A 24,891-nucleotide genomic window follows, 5' to 3' on the forward strand; every position below is an offset into this window, starting at 1 on the left:
ATAGAGAACTGAAATCCTTTGATAGGACGCATTAAAGCGAATTACTATGATTATCATTAGTATTTAAGAGTCTAGATTTAATGCCGCTGAAGAAAACGATTAATATAATACTATTTAGTTTGTTTAGGAAAATGATTCCAAGATAAATCGTTTACTAGTTATTATTTATTGTATTATTATTATTATCATTATTATTATCGTTGTTGTCACTGAAGTTAGCATACAATCAATATTTTATAATTTTGATTTGTATAAATTCCATACGCGTATTATGATGATGCCACTAGTAGCGCGTATCATGAAAAGTGTTTGTTCAGCAAATCTCCTCTATACTTTGTCCAAAAACACGCCGCGCCGTGGACGCATAGTTTAACCAGTCTCGATGGCAGGGCATCGTGAGAGGATGTGTTGAATCGGGTGTTCTCTCGCTGGATCGAGTAATATAGCTTAGTTAGTTTTAATATATAGAGTACTTACCTAAAATTGAACTTACTACTAAATTACTACAAATTAAAAATGACCATAACTCGCTTCAAAATTAAAACATTGAAAGAAACCTCCAATAAAGCACAGAAAATGTTGTTACCTTTAAGTTTAATAATAGGTAAATTCAAATCAGGTTTTTAATATACCGTGCCTAATATTATATTAAGATTGTAGGTAATGTGTTACCAACCTTTTGTTGCGCCCACATATTAAATATACATAACGCGATACGGTGTAGACATGTAGTGGAAACCTGACTTTACTTAAATATTAAAATTAACAAAGCTAAAATTTCTACTACTGAATGTAAATTTACCATATTACAAACTTGGAAAACAGTGACAACACGTTTGAGTGAAACGAACTTATAATTATTTGTTTGTTAGGAATTTGATCACATGACATTATGACAAAACTATATATATAATATGTATATAATACCTATACAATATACAATAAAAACGAAAAAAAATAAAATACAATATTCTAAAGCTTTTTAACTTTTCAAAAATTTTCGAGAATTGATAAGATTTTTTGTGAAATATATAGTTAATATGTAAATTATTTTAGTTAACGGTATGTACACTACATCGTGATTTAACATTTCATTTATAATATGCAATCCCTAACTGTATAATATATAAAATAAAATAATTATTCATTTAAAAAATCTGTCAGTAAACTTCCGAATCTGTTTTGCTACGCCACGGCTATGTCACGCGTAGAGCCTTTCATATTATCCAATTTCCATCTAAATCTTATCCGAAAACCTTCAACGGTATTATTACAATTCTCGTCGTTATAAAACTTTTTAACTACAAAATTACTCAAGTAGGTATATAATACATAAATATATATATATATATTATATAGGTACTAGGTACAATTATAGTTATATATTGTATATGTATATTATATTTATAGTATTTATGTATGTAAATAAACATTCCGGTCTTAGATAACCTTCAGTTTTTTTTCCTGAATAATAAGTAGCAAAATCCAAACCGAAAGTTTAGCCACAAATTTCATCTTCTATCCTTTTTTTATTTTTATTATTATTTCTTTATCCGTTTTCTTGCGTTCTTATTATCCTGTCGCAATTCAATTATTATACCGTCAGTTAGAGTTTCTTCCTTTCTTTTTCTATACATTTCTCGTCCACGTGTGTATACGTTGTATTCCCCCGAGAATCTCAGTTCTCTAGTCCAGACACACATGCACATGTTACCTAGGTGTATTTTTTTTCTACGTAAAAGTAGAACATATAAATTCCCCGGAGAAATGTCTGGTGGTTTTTTTTCTGAAACAGATACCATAAGTAGATTGCGAAAAAGTATAATAATAATAAAATCAATATTTTAATTTATGCGTAATTTTATATATTATTGGTATATAATGTGCCGATGTATTGATACCATAATTATTGTTTAAATCACAATATAATTCCCACTGCTCAAATACGAAAATATGTTGGCGAAATGTCTTAATTCATGTTAAGAAATTAAAGTTTTATCGTTGTATTGATGTATTGATGTTTTACAGAACAACTGATTAATTAGGCGCACTTTATTCTATATACGAAAAATAATTCTTCATATTTTTCTTTTTTATCTTTGTACACAATGAGTAGCGACTAATGTAAAATGTTCGTATATTATAACTATACTATAGATTATAGATAATAAATTCGAGGTTTATTTGTATAAAAACATATCTAAAGTGAATAAATAACACTTAACAGTATTTTATACAATGTATATCAATGTTATTCTATCTGTAAAAAGTACAAACAAACTTACGCTTAAATTATTTGCAATAACAGTTTCAAATGCTTAATATTATCTGCAATAGATAATTCATTAAAAACTAAAGTACACATAACCAGCTATACCAGCTACTTATTATAGTTTATTTCTCATACCAACATTTTTTTAATAACAAATTATATTTTAAGATTTACAAGTTACATACTATAATTTTTCAAAGCAATTTTTTATTATAATTCAATATTATTTTTCGATGTAACAGCGTATTATAGTTTTCTAAAATTATTATCGATTAGTATAGGTATAATATATTTAAATCATTTGTCTATCAAAATTCATTTCAAAATTATTGTTACCTACATACATGATACATAATCATATATTCTCGTGAATAAATAGTGAACTCTGAGCTTAGAATAAAATCTGTCTGTATAAAATTTTTAAAGGGGTTATTTTTTTTTAACACAAGCTCGGAAACAATTTATAATTCCAACTGAAAGTGAATCTGATAAAATGAAGCGTTTGTATAGTACCTATAGTACATCATATAATAGCGTTAGTAAATTAAAAAATCTTAAATTATATAGATTTATATGAACGCTGAAAACACAAATTGTTAATTAGCTATAATAATATTTGAATAGCATTTTATCATGTAAAAACGGATAAGTTAAACATAAAACATACAATGCAAGTAGATATATAGATACATATAATTTAATATATATACTATATAGTTAACCACTAACACAGTTCTAGAGCTATTTCAAACATTCTAAAAAAAGTAATGCACGTGTACGGTTGGCCAAGTTAAATATTGTAATACTATAACAATAATACAATATAACTAAATAAATGTAATATATTATTATAGTTAGATAACATTCATACGTTAATCAATCGTATTATGCAGTACTGTTTGCAATTAACCTACGCAATCGTTTATACTTTTAAAACATTAATAGGTGATATAGGTACTAACGTAGTCCGATATTGAATCACGATTTTTCATTAATATTAAAGATATACTTAAATATAATTTACTGTACTTGGCCTTTACAAGTGTTCATATTAATAAATAATAATTAAATTATCTATGTTAATATAATACACTATAGATTTGTAATATTTGTATACTTCAGCAGTGCAATCTTCCTCGAATCGTACCACTTATTAACTCTAATGAGTTTAATATATATTTTTCAATTATCCCAAAGTTATATGCATATTATCCCTGGTTGTGATATAACAATATGGCATATATTATATTTAGTAAGCAAATTTTCAACACTCGAAAAAAACTAATACCTTAGTATTAAAATTATAAAACAGTTTATCTAATCATTCATGCGTATATCTTTAACACAAGCTAAGATCAATGTAAATTAAATAGATCAATGAGAACATAATTTAAATACAGTATAACAATCACAAGTTATTACCGCTCAAATATAAATCGTTAGAAAAGGAGAGGACAAGAATTGAACTAATGTCATTTTTTTCATTCAACAATATCTCACTCGTCAATTAAAATATCTGAAATCCTACCAAACAAAAAAATATATTATGTTTAATTTAGATTAACGAGTTTTATCCTCTAGTCATTTTTTTATATTATTAAACTTAGGCGTCAATGAACAGAAGTATAATGATGATTAGTGTTAATGCATTTGAGTATTGGTCTACAACAAAATATAAATAAATAAAAATATCATTATATCTCACAGCTTTTATATAATATGTATACATAGGTACCTATATATCTATTATGAAAATGTATATTGATAGAAAGAGAAAAATATAATTTAGAGCGACAAATATTTATCCAAGAATCATGCAAACGCGTTCATTATTTTGATTCCGGTTAAATAAATTATGATAAATCAGAATTACACTAGTACAGTCTCACATAATAAATACAATTTCATCATTAATGCAATTGTTGATTACAAATGATATAACCTATTTTTCTACCATTAACCTATTCATATATCTTATAACTATATAAGAGTGTATAACATTATTATAATAATATTATGATCTATATTCTACATAATATTTATCAATATATTGACCAAATGTTTTTCTCTTATCAAAATTTGCGAAATAATAGATACCTAGCCAATAGCTCTATAAATCCATAAGGGATCCACACAAGCATACACGAGTACCTACAATATTTTAATACACCCTTTGATTAATCATCAAAACAATGTGAAAACAATTCGATTAAGGTCATCGATTTAGAATTGCAAAAAAAAAACAGGCCCTTTTACCACCCTGTATTTCCACGTAAAGTTGCTTATAGTCTATATACCTTTACATAATCGAGAACATCGATTTTATTATTATTATTATTAATAGGTAGGTATAGTATAGATACCTCACGCGTCATTTGTTTTCACTGTCCTATGACAGACTGCATATTAGAATATAATTTATTCACTTTTATCATTTTTAATATACAAATCCTTTGATACTATTCGACAGTTAAAGTAACTCGGAGCATGTTACGACAGTTATACAAAACAATCGACTATTTATGCAATTTGATTATTATCAATTTGACAAAGTTCTATAAACCCTATAAAATAATATATTATTATACTTTGTATAGTATTGCACATTATGTACATATACGATAACTTACCTAGAAAAACTTCCCAAATAATAAACTACATATTATAATAATAAACGTGGCGTCGTGACACCGCGACTCGTAATCGCATTACAAAAATAAAGGCTTTCCCCACACGGAGAATTCTCCCTAAATTATATAACAATATTAAATTACATATTACGAACATATCACCAAAATAATATAGGTAATGAATGTATAAATAATTTATATATATATATATATATATATATAACACAATACATGCACTTATTATATAATTATTATACAAAAGTACATATTATTATTGAGTATAGCTGCTGTCAAAGCTTATTTTCTGTTCATGTTTTATACAAATCACTAAAAAATGTGACACAAGTCGTTATACATAAATGAAATTTAAATCCTATAATTTACCTATACCAATGTTACTGGCTCGAATTTTTACTAGTTATTGAATTGAATGTTTAAAACTTGACTAATTATAGTTAAAATTAAAATTAATAAAAATTATTTTTACAGATGCACCATCCGATACAAATGAAGCCCGCTGACAGTGAAAATCGAAGCGGTGAGTACCTTTATATACATTAAAAATCATTTAAAAATGACGGTTATTTGTTAGATTTTTTTTTTTTGTTAACTTTTTTCTGTATTATCACCTCTAATATAACATCAATTTTCCTTCATTACTTAATATGGATATATTAACATAAATTTAATTACTGAATCTGTAAAAACGTTACCGGATTTATTATATCCATAATAATGGTGTGTCGGAGAAATATTGCCTATATTGACATGGCGGTCAAGTGTCCAATGTCTAAACTTCCTGCTGTTTGTATCGGTAAATATATAGTACCTATATGGTTCGCAAACGTTATTAAATGCGAGACGCAAATATTAAGCGTAAAATAACAACAAAAACCAACATATATAATGTACGTATAAAACTCGGTTGGTGTAATAATAATAAATGAATAACGAGCGTTGCTACGACCAGGGAGTATAAAATACGATGGACTCCAAGAATAATTATTTCAACACGGTTTTGAAATCGAAATACAATTATAGTCCTTCTTCCTCTTAATCTTTAGGACGCGCATAATTCCCAAGCCCGCGAAAACGACTTTATTTCTAAACGATAATTAATGTATCACACCATGAATCCGAGGGGCCGTCGCCGTCTCATCGGAGTCCGTTTACCGAGATTTATGTTCTATCTGCTATGCTAACACGTACCAGTATAGCCGTCTTCAATGACACATCAACTGTTTTATTGTTCAAATGGAATAATGGAGGCATTTGCTTCGAATCTCAAAACGTTTCAAAAAAAAAAAAAAACCATTTCCGATCGCACAACAAATAGAGACTATTTCACACAATTTTTAACGCAATTTTGATTCACTGTTACTGATATGATTTTTGCATTGAAAGGACAAAATCCTCAAAATATCAAATGTAACATTACCCGTATGTATGTTTATATGCAGAGTTGAAAATGTTATGTGGGCCACAAATAAATTAGCAGGACGTGCATTTTGTTAGGTACTGTTAGATATTTTATGTCGTCTTTATAGAATGCATAACCAATAGTTTCAGTAAACTATAAATTATAATTTTCTCGCCTTCCCTAAAACTATCTAATCTCTATTTTGTATTTAAAATATAATATATCCTAAATCATAATATACGAATATATTTCTGTAGTTGCGACTTTCTCTAAGGAACACGAAATTAGTAACTTTTTTTGTCTCGTAGAAATTATTAAAATGCATCAATCGTGTGGTAGCAGTTGTCATCAATTCGGATTCTGTTGTAGAGCATTAACATTATATTCGGTTGGTTAAACGCTTTAATAACCAAATCACTAAAACATCTAAAATCAAATCGTTAATCTAATCGAGTGTATTATTTATTTTTACCTTATATTTGCGTCCTTATCCCAATCAGATCAAACTGCATTATACAATACTATATTATACTAAATATTGAAGTGTGAATACAATTATTAGTACTACATACATGCACTATAATATAGTACTATTACTCTCTAGAACTACTTAATATTATAATATTTACCAAACTACCAAAGCTGTATACATTATCTCAAGAATCGATATATTATACGAATTTATTAAACAATTTTTAAAAAAAGTACTACTTTTTACGTACAAAATATAAATATAATATAATATAGTATAAAGTATAAACTTAACTTTTAGTTTAGATATATCATAATAACAAACAAAAATAGCGTGTTATTTATATTTCCAAATAATATCTGAATACGATCTTATTAGTTTTATTATATTTATCTTAATATTAAATATCACAAACGACAGTAAATTATTTAATTTTTAAATTGACTATAGAAATTATAATAATAGAAAAATTGCAAAAAAATATATGTAACACAATGAACACAATGAAGTTTTTTCGAAATTAATTATTTATTATCATCATTATTAACAATAATTAAATCAACCTTAACTTTCATCATTTTTCTCTTTTCTCTAAATGCATAATATATTATATTCAATAGTTAATACTCGCTGACTCATTATACAAGATAGTAAATACACATAATAATTATAATTATAATTTTTTTTTAAATGATAATACTTTCAAATATTTTATTAACCATATTACTTCGATTTTTATTAAAAATTACTTTTATGCATTTTATCGATTTTCGATAACAATAAACTATTTAATACAATTAAAACCCATAATTACGTGACATCGTTTTACAACTTGGCATATTCTGTGTAAATACAAAGCTAATATCTAGATTTTAGAGGTTTGTATAAAAACCTTTGGTAAAATAGAACTTTTACAATATTACGTGTAATATATACATATTTAAATATTTTTAATAAGAACACTATAATATCAAACGTAACATTCGCAAATATTTTTCATGTATCACCTATAATACAATTTAATATAAAAATTATGTAATTGATGTGAAATGTTTACTCCTTTTAATAGGAGGCAAATAATTAATTATTGTGAGTGGTATAATGGTAGAATCATATGATTATTGTTGTTTTATACTTTTAGTTCGTTTTACTGTTAATATACTCTTAGATCATAGGATGCATAGGATGTTATGTTATCATAACGCTGCTTGCACTGTCAAAGGGTTTAATTAGTTCAATATTACAAATCTTTTTTTAAGCAATCTCATAACTTTATTATTACTGTTTTTTTTTTTCAGTAAAAATCAACAAGCAATCATGGGAGTCTATATTTGATAAGCATCCATTCTTGTATATTCAGTAAAATCATATAATCTATAGTTTTCAAAACAAAAAAAAATATTTGTTTATTTTTCTGGAAAGTTTTTGATTCCCCTACTTGTTAATTTGTTTGTAATTTGATTAGTTGTTTTGTTTTACTCGCTAACGTCTATCTTCTCATTCAATTAAAAGTGTATATCGTCAACAAATAATACTTAGAAGCACCTCGAATCAAATTTTTTGAATTAACTATTACTGACTATACCGTACAACTGATTTTATATACTCAAGTCAATTTAGGAATTATATTTGGTTAATTTTTTCAATAATTAATGATAAAAATTCAAAAATTATTTTACAATAAATGATTAATATACAACTGAATATAATTTTGAAGGTATTTAAGTATTTTAAAACATAATTTATCTTTTTATTATTTCATACTGGCTTTATAAAATAATATAAATTTGAATCGAATAAACCTAAAATTATGGTATCAATAATATAAAATATTTTAATTTATGATTAAACTTATCAAAAACATTTCTATTAAATTGAGTACCAGCATATTATATTATGTCTTCACGTATTTCTTTTTTAAGTGATAGCCAAAAGAGTTTTTTTGTTATACAAAATTTATTTTGAAATAAGTGTTTATGAAATAAAATATAAATAAATATCGGATAAATGAACCGTTTCAACTTTTTCGTTATAATACAGTAGAATAAATTAACACAAACATTTGAAAAAAAATGTGAAAGTGATATTAAAAATAGTGACACTTCCTGTATTCCGATGTGTATAATTATTTCGTCGTTGAGCATAATAATAGATAAGTATAGGTATGATGATGATGAATGATGATGATAATAATAATAATAATACTAAAGCTGCATCTTTTTTTCTACGTATAAAATATCGACCTAAAAATGGTTGTTTGTGACTCCCGAAAGGTCGTTACACGGTTCGTTTGAACGTTATCGGATCCAATAATATATTATAATGTATGTATAATATAATATAAGTCTGTCGTACCATTATACTTCGTGTGTGTCGCTGGAATTATGGATCATAATATCCGAAGCTAAATTTAATTCTCCTGGTAATGGGGTTCTAAACTGTGGAAAAACGGGGCCAGCCCTACGGGACACACGCACCCGTTGTGAATTTATTATCCGAGTATTATGGTTATAATGGTTTCGTATATTATACAAATATACGCAAGTGCGCACACACTCGCAAGCAGACGTGCGATCACTAGTTTAATATAATATACGTATAATATATACTACATACCTGATACCTACGTAATGTATAATAATAATAATAATGTAGATACCACGATATTATGTTGATGACTCAATGTAAGGGATTCGGCAAAGAGTACGTTTTTATAACACGTAATAATAATATGTTACGATCAATTATCATCTTAATACGTCTCGCGTCACATGATGGCGTTTCCGTCGTCCAAATTAAATATTAACCCCGCCGAACCGGAGAACACACGCGTTTTCGGAGACACTACACAAAAGAATATTATACTGTACGTTTTCACATTCACATTTGAGCTGAAACTTCCTCCAATGGTGTGCTCCAACGTATGTTTATAATACCGACACACAGTCCTCTTTGACCCCTATCCCCATTGCCACAGCTCACGACAATAATAGTAGAGTTTTACTCTTGCAGCCCGTGTTCCTATGACATTAGTAATATTTCCGTTTTCTGTTGTTTTTGTAGTCATTTAATCTACCAGCCAAAGCAAAGGTTAATATGTCTCTTTTTCCTTTAAAAGCCAGTGTATGCATGTATGTGTATTATAAGTAGGAAATGTGTTTTTCCATTACTATTATTATTATTATTATCATCATTTAGAAGTAGTACTGAGTTGTATAGTAGTGTATAGCTGTAGTGGTAGTAATAGCAGGATTTGTAGTTATAGGAAGAAACAAAACCTTTGTAGACAGTTATATTTCTTTTTTGTCTAAGAACGATTCGAACGAAAAGCAAAAACGCATTACTTACCCTCCTCTCTTCATCGAAGTCGTGTCCGTTGACTTTTTCTCTATGATAAATGACGTACGATTTCATTATTATTCCTTATACCTACATTTATTTTACTTTCCTTTATCGCGATATTAAAGACTCGTCATCTGCATATACACAACAAAGGATTATAAATTATAATATATTATATATAATATAATATGGTATATGCACACACAAAAAAAAAAAACATTCTGTTTTTATTGACATTACTCATTTATCTTTCCTGTCATCCCAAAAATGTTCGTATTAAATTATTCTCTATACTGATATTAAATCTTTAGTTAAAATATTTGTATTTTAAATCTCATTTTAGACACTCTTAACTACTATTTTATACGATATGCAAACTATAATAACTTATGTAGATATTTAAAATGTTTTTTTATATAACTCGTATGTAACTTTATATATTTAGTAAAATACATTGATTATATAAATCATTTTTTAAATACTAAAAATTTCAAATTAATAAAATAATCTGATGAGTTTGTGCATTTATTTTTTAGTCAAAATTATATTAGTTAATCATCTTTTTATAATTTTTTTATGATTTCTCATGATAAAGTAACATAGTATAATGACATTTTTACTTTTTTTGTTAAGCTTTGCACACAAATTGCATCTTTTTTAATTAGTCAATAAATATATACCTATTATTTATAAGTTTAGAACAATGGTAGTTATAATAATTCTATAGAACGGCGGGATTTCGAAACAGCTGAATATCAAATAAATGTAATAATACATAAATACATTCATACCGTGATATTTTTTTATTATCCCTGCTACCACACATTTATCATTAACTTGATTGACATAGTTAACATTAAAAACAAAACACACCGGTAAAATTAACATTTAAAAATTTAACATAAAAACTATTTCATTCGTGTTTTAATCTTATTTGTGAATTGTATATTAAATATTAATTCAATGTAAATAATTTATTCAAATGGTATTATAATATTTATATGAACTATTTTCTATGACAGTATCGTATTTCTGTTTATAAAAAAATAATTTATTGCAACTTCTCATAAATACGACATAATATATGCCAAGTCCCTACGGTATTCTTACGGTCAATTTTAAAATGATATAAATTCGAAAGCACTCTAGTACTCTTTTTAGTTCTTACAGTTAGTTTGAGTAAATGTCAGCATACGAAAATTCATATAAATGTATATGTGTATTGTACTATTGTTTATTTTTTATATTATTATAAACTATTGTGTAGGTTGTAATTCTGTAATTAAATACAAAAAAGTTTTTAAATCCTTAAAAAAAAATGTTGTGTGGCTAGTTTCACATCTAGGTATATTATCAAGCAGCATAAGGTTAAAATATATATACTTATTAGATTAACTACTAATTACCAAAGACTAATTATAAACAGTAAGCAACGTATATGTATATTTTAAACGTTATGCAGCGATTTTAATTTTTACATTGAAAGTTAAAGATTTGTTAAGTCGAGATTAATCGGTCAACGGGCTAACTATATAGTATAATTTATAATATGATATCGGATACCAATACTAAATGAAACGAGTACGGTTCCAACGGTAGGTATATAAAAATTAAAAGGACATATTATATATATATATATATAAGGATATTGATGTACACTGCATCAGAGTAAACACCACCTACATAAAAACCACCTTGGATCATTATCATTTGAATAAAAGCCAATATTATTATCATTATTATTATTCACCGAGAATCCTACAGACACACCTGCTGCCTTTCTCGATTTTTTTTTACCACCATATTTTTTTTTTAAAAAAATATTTGTTTATTTTAACTAACATTCAATAAAAAACCATATAGCATTCAATACTAAGACTTCCGGTGTTTACCAATACTTTTTTTCGTCATTTACTCAACACATGTGTATCAATTGAAAATTCGACAGATATAATCTTGGGTAATATATATGTATAAATAACAGTATAATGTAAACTGGTAGGTTAAACTAAACTTCCAAAACATTAATAATAACAAGCAAAATCAGATATAACATTTGAACTTAGTGCGCGCACATTCCAATACTATATAGTATATACGTATAACTGTATAAGTGATTTTAAGTACGTAGGTATCATATATATTATATTCATAATATATACAATATTAATAATCAAAAAATGTGTTGAATTTCCCATGTTGTGTACTAATTTTTCATTAAATTTTGCTTATAAAATGGTATATATAAAAATCCTTGTTGAAAAAAAAAGAATAAATAAATGTATAATTTAGCTTTCTTTGAAAATCTCGGATCATGGAGAAGGGTAGTGGAATATAGAAACTAGAACCCCCTATACTTCTACCACGCTACTTTACATAGGTACGCCTTTTATTTTATGGTTACGCTTACGCATATAATATGTATATGCTGAATTGCTGAATGTAACATACCTACATAATATTGACTTTGGTTGTCATTTCAAAAATTCTTGTTTTATTGCGTATTTCTGACTTCTGTCGATTCCATGTGGCGTTTGTACAAAAACTTACCTAGGTTATAGCCTTATAGGTATAAGTCAATGGAGTTAATTTTAAAATGTAAGATTAAATAAGCTGTTATTAATTATAAATTTTAAGTATTATCACGAAATTTCTGATTATAATATATTAGAATAATTGTATTATAAATACATACACCATAGGTACATAATATAATCCTACTCGAGTAATGATAATGTTATTATTTTACTTTATATACAAATACAGATCTTTTCATACATTTAAAATAATTTCTTTAAAGAGTGTAATGATGTTTTAATGCATGCAACAATATATTGTATATTGGATCAAAATAATTGTTTTCGTTTATCTTGTTATAAAAAATTAATGATCGTAATATCATTATACTCATTGCTTCTTTAAAATCTCTCAGCTACTTTGTGCGGTGTTTATAGTAATAATTAATCTTTATAATGTAATGATTGATTATTAGTATATTATAAAAGTTTATATCGATAGTACTTAACGCGTTCAATTATTATCTGGTTAATGTATGCGTATAATGTAACGATGACATTGTATATTTATTGCAAAATATGTTAATTATTGTGGTTCTTGATATGGCCTTTATATCGAGAATAAGATGCATATTGCATATAATATATTTTATTGTTTGTGTGTACGAACTGTGAGTAGTCATTCTTGCCGAATGCGCCTTGTGTTTTAATAATAATAGTTTCTTTGTGGCGATTGCTATAGTTAAAATCCAGTGGTCCCTTTTATAATTGTTGGTCTGTTTAGTAAAGTATAGTTTAACAGTATACTGTTTCATTTATTTTGCCATATAATTTTGAATAAACTTTTTTTTAAATTTTTTAACTCAAATCGTTGCAACTTGGCTATTATATTTGTAATGCTGTTGAAATTAGTTATAAAAAATAAAAACAAAAATTACTGAGATAAAAATGACATGATAAATAATGAAAATTACTTAAATTAAAATATGTGTAAAAGTTAGCTTTTAGTAAAACTTATTTAATTTATAAGTTATAACTGAAGTGAACTAAAAAAGTAATACTTAATAACAGAAAAAAAGTGTTGAAATATTATAGGATAATTTACATGTTGTGTAGGAAATTTAAACGTATATGATAATTATCACCAGCAATAGCGTTGTACTTAAATAATTGTAACATTTGTTGTAGATTAAATGTTTTCGATAGTTTTTTTATTGATAATTATCTGATTGAATTACCATTAACTAAACGTAATGTATGTATTTCATTGAAACGAAATTTGAAATAACCGTACTCAACTTAATGCAACGCAATACTTTAACGATTTATCAAACTTAATAATACATACTTACTATAAATTGAAGAATATGAAACAACGTCGTTAATGTAATAGCAAAAGAAAACTAATAGAAACATACCTAGAGCACAAAAAAGGTTTTATAATACAACTATACAAGTTACCTACTTTATTTTATTTTCATTTGTTAGATATAGCGTCGTGAAATATTTTGAAAATCCCAGACTTCAATAACATCTTTCCGTTGTGACAATAGTGAATAGACATTTTTCGACAACTCTTTTTTTCCAATACACTGCATCACAATAACTACACATCGTATACCTTTGTCATCTTTGCTACAAATTCTCTTTCGAGACTTTTATATTTGTAATATTTTACTTTCTGGATATATTTATCATGTTCCCCGTATTACCACAATGTATGAATTCGATTGTTATTTACTCTCACGCCGATCGTTGGTTTCGGTTTATTATGTTTATAAATAGAAAATAATACTTAAATTACATTTTCAACATTTACTATGAAAAATACCCAATATTCTAATTAAAAACAATATGATATACAGAGTGCCTCATGGTGATTTACAAACTCAGTGGTGGTTATGGGATAGGTAACGTTTATCGTATACAGTACGACCGCTTTAATGGTAATATTTTATAGTCGTGATGATGAGCACCCGGTGGCCAGTATTATACACTAAAATGTCTGTAACAGACTTCTGAAATTTATTTTAAAAATAAACGTCATACTTTTTTTTTCTCATTCTATATTTTATGTATACCTACATAAATAGGGAGTGTATTTTTATATTTTTTCAGTGAGTAAAATACGTGTACAAGGATGAGCGCTCGGTACAATAAATTGCATCCGTGACCCATGTCGGTCGGATGGCCCGTATTTATGTACTGTTCTGTTCCTCGAATCTCGTCTTGCGGCGATGGCGTGGTCATGGGGATGGGTTTGCGGTAATGGCTTACGACCGACGGTCTAAATGACGTCCCCGCGTTGACAAGTGCATTTAGACTTTAAAGGCATTTGACGCGCTTCTATTCGCGCCGGCTGGCTATACGACGGACTAATAGCTTTCGTCTCGTGACAAAATTTTAACAATCCAATTTAGAAATCGGTCATAACCCTGTGTCGAGAAAAATTGTTTGCCTTTGTGAATACAAGCAGCGATTTTATAGTTATTAAAAACTAAAAAATGTTACATTTGTTTACCGTCATCTAAAAAAAATGTAAAGAACAATATTATTAATATTATTATGTACTAATAGTGTCAATCGTGGTTTATTAAGGTATTGAACACGTCTTATTTTTATCTAAATTTTATAGTCAAAAAAAATGAAAATTAACACAGCATTGCAGCAGTATTAATAGATTTTTTATGTGTGACCAATAATTATTGATTAGATAATATTCTAATATTTATTATTAACATATGTAGTTTATATCTATAACCCGTTTGAAAATTTCGCATAAAATTGTATGGACATAAAAAAAATAATAAAATTAATATTGACATATTTTGTTAGCAATAATATAATATTATACAATTTCCTTGTATGCTATTTTTAATATATTAAGTTCTAGCTGACCCTTGCAAATATTTTATAATATCTGTGCGAATTTTAAAAAATCCTTGGTACCTACCGTTATTATCGTCAAATCCTCACTATACTCATTGCAGTTGACGACACAGCATTCGGCAAGACGTTTTATAAAAACCTTTTCGACGACGCAGTAGTAGTGATGGAGATTATGGACGTGTGTGGGTGTGTGTGAATGTCACTTTGTCACTAAATACAAATACGCCGACCACTATTTATTAATTGGTTTTTTGAATTTTTCTATTTAAATGATTCGTCTTCACACCACAGATACTTTTGAAAAAAAAAATTATGAAAATCGGTTACTGTATAAAAAAATCGCCTCACATTTTAATAGTACAATATTATAAAATATAAGATTAATAGTATTAATGTAACTTTATTTAATTTATTGATGTAAATATAACGTCATAAAATAGAAATCGTCAGGGAATAGAGATTGCGATTTATGAATGCAGAAAACCAGATTTTAAGAATAAAAAACATTTATCTGATGTTTTTTGATATTAAACGCTCACGTCTCACAATGCGTTTATCGCATGATAATAATTTTCCAATTAGTAATTAATTACTATATACTAGCAGGCTAGCTCCACACTCTCGCGAGCTTGCCTCGTTAGTCGTCACGAGACACGAGGCAGCACGAGAATGTAATTGGTAACACTCGCGAGTCGCGACTGGCCTCGTGTAGTCGTGTCTCGTGACCTTTGACTCGCGACCAAAAAACTAACACCGAACGGAGCGAGGCGAGTGAACCGGCTATACTCTCGTACTCGCGCTGCCTCGGCAAGAGTGTGGAGCGTTATGGTAGGTAATAAGTAAAAATTTATTTGGTAATTTAACATACATGTTTTACTTTAGTTACCAAAATAATTATATTATTAATAATATTAATCATTAATATGTGATTATTTTTTTTTATTATATTATATTATGTGGAATCTGGATTGATTTCATAGATTATTAGTGCGCATACTATATTATAATATTATATTATTAAAAAGAATAATAATATAAAATATATTAATATTATTATTATTATTCCTAATTGTGAACACGATCAAAATGTCACTACTCACTGATTACGACACTGCTGTTATGTACCTACTAAGTATACAATTAAAAATCAAAACACGATTATAAAATAATATTTATATATTATTTATATTTTTATTTTTAAATACTTGAAAATTATAATGCTGAAATGTAGCCCAATTGTGGACTTTTGATGAACATTATTTAAGATTTCTTCTCTACATCGATGTGCTACTAGACATTTTAATAAATATACGATACACAATTTTATAATCTTAGTCATCGATGGAAGTTGTTAAGAAAATATTAATCTCTGGAAATAATAAATTTTTAAAACTAAAAAATATATTACCTTCATCAATCAATTCTAACATAATCGAGACTACTTTATACTACACTATACAAGTTATGCAATTTTTGGAAAGCGCTAGTTTTGGGGAGACTGATTTTTACCACTTGTAAATTAACGTTAGCTACCATTTATGAGTATTTGTTAATCATATGTATCAACGGCATGCACACCATCAGACATATCGGGTTAGTGGTTAGCAGTTTTTCCCAAACACGCCCGACCGATCGAATTTCGTTGAAAATAATTTCAAACATTTATAATAAATAATAATCATTATCATCGCTTCATTTCCGCTCGTCCATCGTGTGGTATGTATAACACAGTTATTATTATAATAATATTATATCGGTCTCCCGTGGTGTGCGGGCGGGTAGACTTTGCTGAGAGTTCAAAACATGGAAAACTATTGTCGCGTCGCGCTTTTGTGATACTCGGGGTCGACACGCATTATTTTTTCAATCCAATACTAAAACCATCGTTTTTCTCCCTATTTCGGTTTACCACAATTTAATCAAATAACAATATCACCTAGATGTAGACGTGTGTGATACTAATCGATTTAATACAGACGTAAAGATCTCTGCGGGACAAATGGGATATTATTTTGTACGGAACACCATAGTTTCGTAACATAAAAAAACACACGAATTGCGTTCCACCATTATAATGGTCAGGTAATACAATTCTTGCTAGCTAATGTATTATATAACTTTAAAGCCAGCAAAATCAGAATACAAAAATTGAATGAAAATAAAATTATAATACGGTTAGAATTTGTAAAAAGCTTATCAAAAAAGTACAAACCTAAAAATGTTTGACCGACATATTTAATTAATTTACAATAATAAATCTTTGGATCTTCTGGAACGCAATATTCGTGTATATCATTAAACTTTATTAACGGGACTCGTGTAGCTCCTATATTATGTATTGCTGCTCGTCGCGCATCACCGAAATACCCATGTTATACTATTATGTTGTGCAATTTACATATTATTAAATATCAATATTATACTCAGCCCTCGAACCAGGTTCAGAAAGCAATAGGAAACGTATTAATTTTTATTTTATACAAATTTGTTTAATGTTGTACAATAAAAACCAAACTGTTGGTATACTAAGAAACTATAATAGCCAAGTGAGTATAACTTAATTTAACATAATATCATAGCGATAGCTTATACATCATGCCGATTAATAAAATAAATATAGTTAATACCTTATCGTCTTTATCGGTTTCATTCAATTGTCCATGTTAATAACAATTTAAGACCGTTCAAATCCATTTGGCTATTATTGAATATTGACTATTGTTATAATAGTAATATTTTATGTCTTATGTGTGTTTTTACAATAATAATAATTTGGTGGAAGCAATGCAAACTCAGTCCTCGCCACATTTTCAATATCACAAGAACAAAAATGTGTATATAATAAGTAGGTGTACTGTATAATTGATACAACTCGTAAATTATAATTTTTTCATTTATTTTACTCTTCATGACCTTCTACTCGAGAATACTGTAATAGCGTATCGTTAATGGTCACTAACGAGTGTAGATAAAAATTAACACTCGTTACAATGAATAAGTAAAGTGTCGTAAAGGTATACAAACGTAGTCCTAATGGGTTCATAAAATATTTCGTGTCCGTCACTTTGGGGTTAGTGTGTAGTGTGTACACTGTACACTCCCTATGAGACGACGTTCGAAACCCCAAAGTCAAGTCATTAAAAAGTGCATTTAATTATTATAATTAAATACTTATACTTTATTGAATGATAATAATTCAACACTCAAACACACAATGCAAAATCATTATGAATTATAGTCACAATTTAATATTAGTCCATTATTTAAAAAAAAATATTGATTTTAAGTTTTGTGCAGGATCCTTCCTCCTATGTTATTAATTTTTCAATAATGTCCTATCGGTTGAAAATATTTTTATTTATTTAAATTAATTTTTTCTAATATCTAAAACAATAATGGGATGTTCCGAACGGTAATTATTATTATTATTACTATTGTTATAATTATCACAACGGTGACGGCGAATGGCGATTACTTACTACGTAGCCCGAAGCCGTTAGTAGTAGTAGTGTAGTACTTTGGCGATACTGTAGTCTGCGATCGCTCATCAGCAATTTATTAAATTATTTTCTTTTTTTAATTATTATACATTTAGGCTGATGTCACGCTTGAGGATATCCTCGGCGGAATTTTCGCAATATCGAAATTCATATATTTAAATATATGTCATTTACATGTCACGAATATTCCACCGCGGAACGTCCGCTGAGGATATTCCGCAAGTGACACCAGCCTTATACTTATGTATTAGGTGTTGCTGAGAGTGTCAGGATACTGGTTGCAGTGTTATGACTTAAAAAAGTCATAACACTGTAAAAACACACACACATACACATGTATAATAATTATATATGTACCTATATGAATATTTGTATTTTGTGTCTATTTTATACATCAATACCTACACTAATTAAACCATACGTTAATCGGACTTATTAATTTGAGTACCATTTGTCCTACAATATATTTATTAATATTTTTATTTGTCACAGTAATTATTGAGAGTATAAATTGTCAAATTATATCTGTAGGAAAATTGGTGAAATGTCTCATATTAATTGTTAATAACATTTGACCGATGTAGTAATTTCGAAATTGGTTTTATACTTCACTAGTATAGGTACTTACAAATGTATAAATTAGTCACAAGTTCGAAAATTATATTGATTATGAATTATTAAAATGAGATTAGGCTTGCTTGGAAACCAAAATTAAAAATGTATAACTATAATACATTTTTTGACAGAAGTCAGACTGGTGTCTGGCAATAATTTTAGTTCAGAAAACAGAGATAACTAATATATATTATATAGTGTACTTAAACTTTAAATTCTGGTTCGTGATGTCAGATTAAGTTTCAACGTTCTCAGCCGTATTTTATATGTACCGACTATCGACTAGCGACTACTTGTCATTTCTAATTTCTATACATGCATAAAACATAATATAATATACTTTGTGCGTTCAAGCTGGACTAATTTTACATTATAAAAAATTTCAATAACATGTCAACATTTAATTATAAATTGTAACACTTTCTTGCTAAAATAACACAATTGTTAAAAAATATAATTTGATGTTTCGTTACATCTAATCGAAACTAGTTATTATTTTTAGACATATTACGTATATTATGCTGACGAATGACGACTGTCTACGCTCAAATCATTTTTCATCGTATATAATGATTAATCATAGGATTCGGTGATTCAAAATTAACACACTCATTACAGTTGCCTACCCAATGCCAGTGCCACACTCGATACTTGCTACATAGTACATAGTGACTTCCCCAGTTTTTAACTTTTTAAGTATATATTATATTCCGTTATGAGTTATTATGTATAATTATAATGTTATAATGTATAATATAATATATTTATATAGATATATTATATTTTATATTATTATCATAGACATTACAAGAATATTGATTATTATAATTATCATACAGTGTTTAAACAAGAAACTAGTTATGGAATCTAAATTGATTAACGAGTAAAAATGTGAAGTATTATTAAATTAAATAATTTCTCAAATGAATTTAACATTTTAATTAAACTAACCATTAAAAAGTAATAACAATATATTAAAAATAAAATTTATTTAGATAAACTTGTACTTTTATTATTTTTTAAATGTTTCATATTAATTAAATATTTTACGTTTCAACTTTTGAGTACAAATAAATAATAAATAATCATTAATTCATTATAATTATGATATTTTTTGCTGGTAATTAAACCGGGACATTATAATAATATATTCATACAATAACCGTTTTCGTCTGATTTTCAATTTCCATAATGATAAAATTAACATAATTTTTACATAGGTACCTACTAATATTGTTATTACTTATTACAGTTGTGAGTTGTCTATTTAAATACAAATTAAACGTTTTAAATACTATATGACATAAACAGAAAATCAATATACATTTTGGCGTTTGTGTCAAATACAAAATATATAACAATGTACAACATAGGAGTAATTTAAGGTAGATAACATAATGCCCATAGTATGGCTACATACAATAAGAAAGTTAATTTTACATTTTATTTAAAATACAATTAATTTTGGGTGGGATTTAATAATAATAATACAAATATTAAAATTTAAAATATCTTTGTAATCTTAATTAAAAACTCATTGTGATATGCATAAATCATATTAATATTTTTTTTTTTTACGTGTATACTTATAATTATAGAATTTGTAATAGAACAGTAAACGTGTGTCGTGTATTGTACAGACTATAAAAAATAAATACAGTATACACATCTGGATCATTCAAAGTTACGTAAATCATTGAAATTACAATATAATATGATAAAATAATGATTCTGATATCTTAAAATTTCAACAACCATTGTAGATAAAAAATTGGATTTGAATTGAAATTAATCGTCTCATCGTACGTAAAATTGATACACTACGTGTTCAACTCATGTGGTCATGTCGCAACGAATCATAAATAGCGATCGTAATGTTATCAATTATTATAACAATAATATCCGAAAATATAATCACGGTTGTTTGTCGTTTTTGATATAAATACTCGTAATTATTGATATATGTATTAATATTTTTGCATGTTCTATCAAATAATCCGTACGTTCTAGATCTGTAGTTTTAGTCTAGAAAAAAATACAAACACATTTCGACAAAAACAATGACTTATTTTGCACACAATAATTTTCTTCTCGTCGTCTCGCGACGGTTCGAGTTTTTGGAGAATACACACGAAAATACAAAATTCCGGGAACGTCCCAATCGTCGTACATCGGTCGACGAAACCTAATATATAATATACTATTTCCGTCGATATACACTATGATTTCGTGCCCGGCTAACGGCAGCGTCGACGACGTGCACCCCACCACCCATCCGTCTATCGACGACCCATTAGCAACAAATCGGCTAATCGAACGGCGGCTACGTATGCTATATTATCATCATACGTCGGGCGGCGTCCGTCCGTGCGTGCGCGTTTGCTGCGAGCGCGCGTCTGTGTGTGTGTGTGTACGTGCGGGCGCGACCCATTCGTGCTGGCTGGCGCGCGCTTGTGTGTGCGTGCCGCCGCCGGTCGGTATTATTGTTATTATTATCGTCGTCGACGTCGACGTCCACACATAATATTATACTTCATTTACAGTCGTCAGTCCCGTGTGTCGTGTTACGTGTCCGTGTGTGTTCCGTGTCCGTTCGCTTCTTTTTTTTTTTTTATACTTTTCTTCCTATCCCGTTTATCCCCCCGTTGTGATCGTAACGTCAATTTTTTTTTGTCTAACAAAAAATTATGTCATAATCGTTGAATATTAATAATTTAATATATTACACGTTCATTATAATATTGTCAATACGTCGAGTATATATACCTACGTAATAATATTAAGTTATGATAGTTTAATACTACAATATAACAAATTATTGTAAATTTTGTTCTCGCCCCCCTTTTTTTCGTTCCGTCTTTCGCTCTCTCTCTCTCTCGGTTACCCTGTGGCCCCTGTTAGTTTTACAAGCTGTGCGTGTTTCCGTTGTAGGTATACCTATATCATTATCATAACCTTAGGTAACCACGTTGATTCCGCCGGTTACCTCTGCTGACACAATCATTACACGGCACACCTTTTCCGAAATCGCTATTTCGGAAGATCCAAAGACGCGCGCACCAGCAAGCACGTTTACCCCAATCAACGTTCGCCGCCGTCGCCGCACGCCGCTGTCGTACACGATGCCGTACGCCTCGCCGGGTGAGTTCATTATTTTTCCGAACACTTGTGTTCCGGTTCATTTCGTTTCTCGTTATGTATTGATAGTTGATACTCGTATACCATTAACCTTGGTTAAGTATGGCCGTTTTTAACTGTCAAACATAATATTATAATTATTCGACTTCTTATTACTGTCTATTTTAATAACTGAAAATGGCGTAGGTAACCTTTTGTCGGGGTTTCTCTCGTTGGCGGGCGAAACGCGTTACCTGGAACTCTCGGGTTGTTTTATTAATACATCGGGAGAAACCCGGACACGACGATGTGCGATAATACTCGGCGGTCAACAAAAACTAGTCTCTCTAATAATATCGTCATCGTTATCCCGCAATTAAATTTTCAATCGTTAAACCCCTGCCTTCCCTAAGCTATTAATGATTCACCTTTCCACCAGCAACCAGTCCGGTCGATGTTGGTTTTTATTTTGTGTTATTTTTGCGCTAGGCCGCCTGAGGTTTCTGAATGATGCCGATGATTGTTGAAGTATGCTGGTGGTTCTCGACTGAGTGTAGCGATACCGTATGGGCAAGATTTATCAGTAATAAATTTTAAAGTTTTAAGCCCAAAAGCCCCATAGTCCACGGGTCGTTGCAAGAATCTCCTTTGAATGCGTGTGACAACGCATTGTGTTTTCGGAAACATCCTGTCAAAACGATATTTTACGATCGAAACGAATAGTTGGGTAAATACTAAATAGTTTTCGCGATTTCCGAGACGTTTACAAAGCGGTTGATTTGTGAATAACATTTTATCAAGTTTGGGTAAAATAATAATTTTTTTTTACTTGTCTTCATTTCAAATGTGTAGTTACGATGTACAGTAATAAAATAATATTTAAAATATTAGCGATATCTTCTATTTGAAATTTTTTGAAGTGGGAATTTTTTAAAAATATTGGAAATGTACATTACATACATTATATTATAACCTGGTTTCCGAAAATATGATGACTAATGAGTGGTTACTGATTACAATTCATAAATTATCCATCTGATAGCGATTTTATACCTCTGTATATAAGTCTATGTTTTTTATAATTATAAATATCTGTTGTAACTTAAACTACCCAAATGTAGTTTTATTATTAATTTGTTACATTAATAATAAATTATTTAAATTTTCGGTTGTTTTCAATCAAAATTTTAATTAAAAAAAAACTGATTTATGTATTATTAACAGCAATAGCACTTATAATATAAAATTTAGGTTGATCACATTTATAGGCTTTGTTATAATTTCTAATCTTGATTTAAAACTTTTTTTTATTTAGGTAAACCATTTTTTAATAAATGTAATTTTATTTTGTACTTCTTAAATAACTAAAGTAGTGGAAAATTAACAAAATAATACCATCGAACGTGTACAAATGTGTTTTAAATGCTCCTAGGAATTTAACAAATCTCAAAAAATTAAAAAAAAACTATCCTAAAAACACTTGTGTAAGCAACAGTTGGCGTGCCTTTATTATCATTATTTTTATTTAATAAATAGATAATGGGTTTTCCGTCATTTATGAGATGTACCCGACGACACAATTTATTTTAAATATTTCTTTTGCCGTGTAGCTAATATTATATAAATTGCATATTGAGCCATGTGATTTTAGTAACTTTTATTCATTATTGCATTTAAATCAATCGATCATGACTTTCATAAATCATTAAGTACTTCTTAATTAAATTTTTAATTTTAGATGTTTCTGTATCAACGATATATTTCAAGTACAAAATAATAATTTGGTATTCGTTTGTAAACAATTTCATAGGGACTAAATTGTTTTTGTAAATATCCCTATAATTATACGGTTTCAGAATACATTTATGTTTTTTGTTTGTTCTATTGCTGTTTACTGTGACACTGTAATATATTTGGGGTAATGTGTTTAACAAATAGAACACAAACTTTATAGTATACAGGTAGAAAATAATGTCAAATAATAAAACAATGCTCGGAAATTGCTCGGTACAATTTAGTATAATTATTGTGTGTAGTGAAATATCTTCGGACAATATTACTTATAAATAAATTGGTTTTAAGTGTTTTAAGTTATAACTAATAAACTACAATTTGTGT

At 28.0% G+C, this 24,891-nt stretch overlaps 1 protein-coding gene across 13 annotated transcripts in view; it reads left to right on the forward strand.

The window, feature by feature from the left end:
* LOC114119561 (CUGBP Elav-like family member 1) overlaps nt 1–24,891 on the forward strand; it is a 180,995-nt gene that overhangs the window by 116,314 nt on the left and 39,790 nt on the right. For all 13 annotated transcript variants that reach the window (XM_050204393.1, XM_050204395.1, XM_050204387.1 and 10 more), the window contains one exon: nt 5,392–5,440. In XM_050204393.1, the coding sequence (XP_050060350.1) occupies nt 5,392–5,440 (49 nt within the window). The remainder of the gene's footprint in view (nt 1–5,391; nt 5,441–24,891) is intronic.

Source organism: Aphis gossypii, chromosome 3 (assembly GCF_020184175.1).
Source record: "Aphis gossypii isolate Hap1 chromosome 3, ASM2018417v2, whole genome shotgun sequence".
NCBI classification, from domain to species: Eukaryota; Metazoa; Arthropoda; class Insecta; order Hemiptera; family Aphididae; genus Aphis; species Aphis gossypii.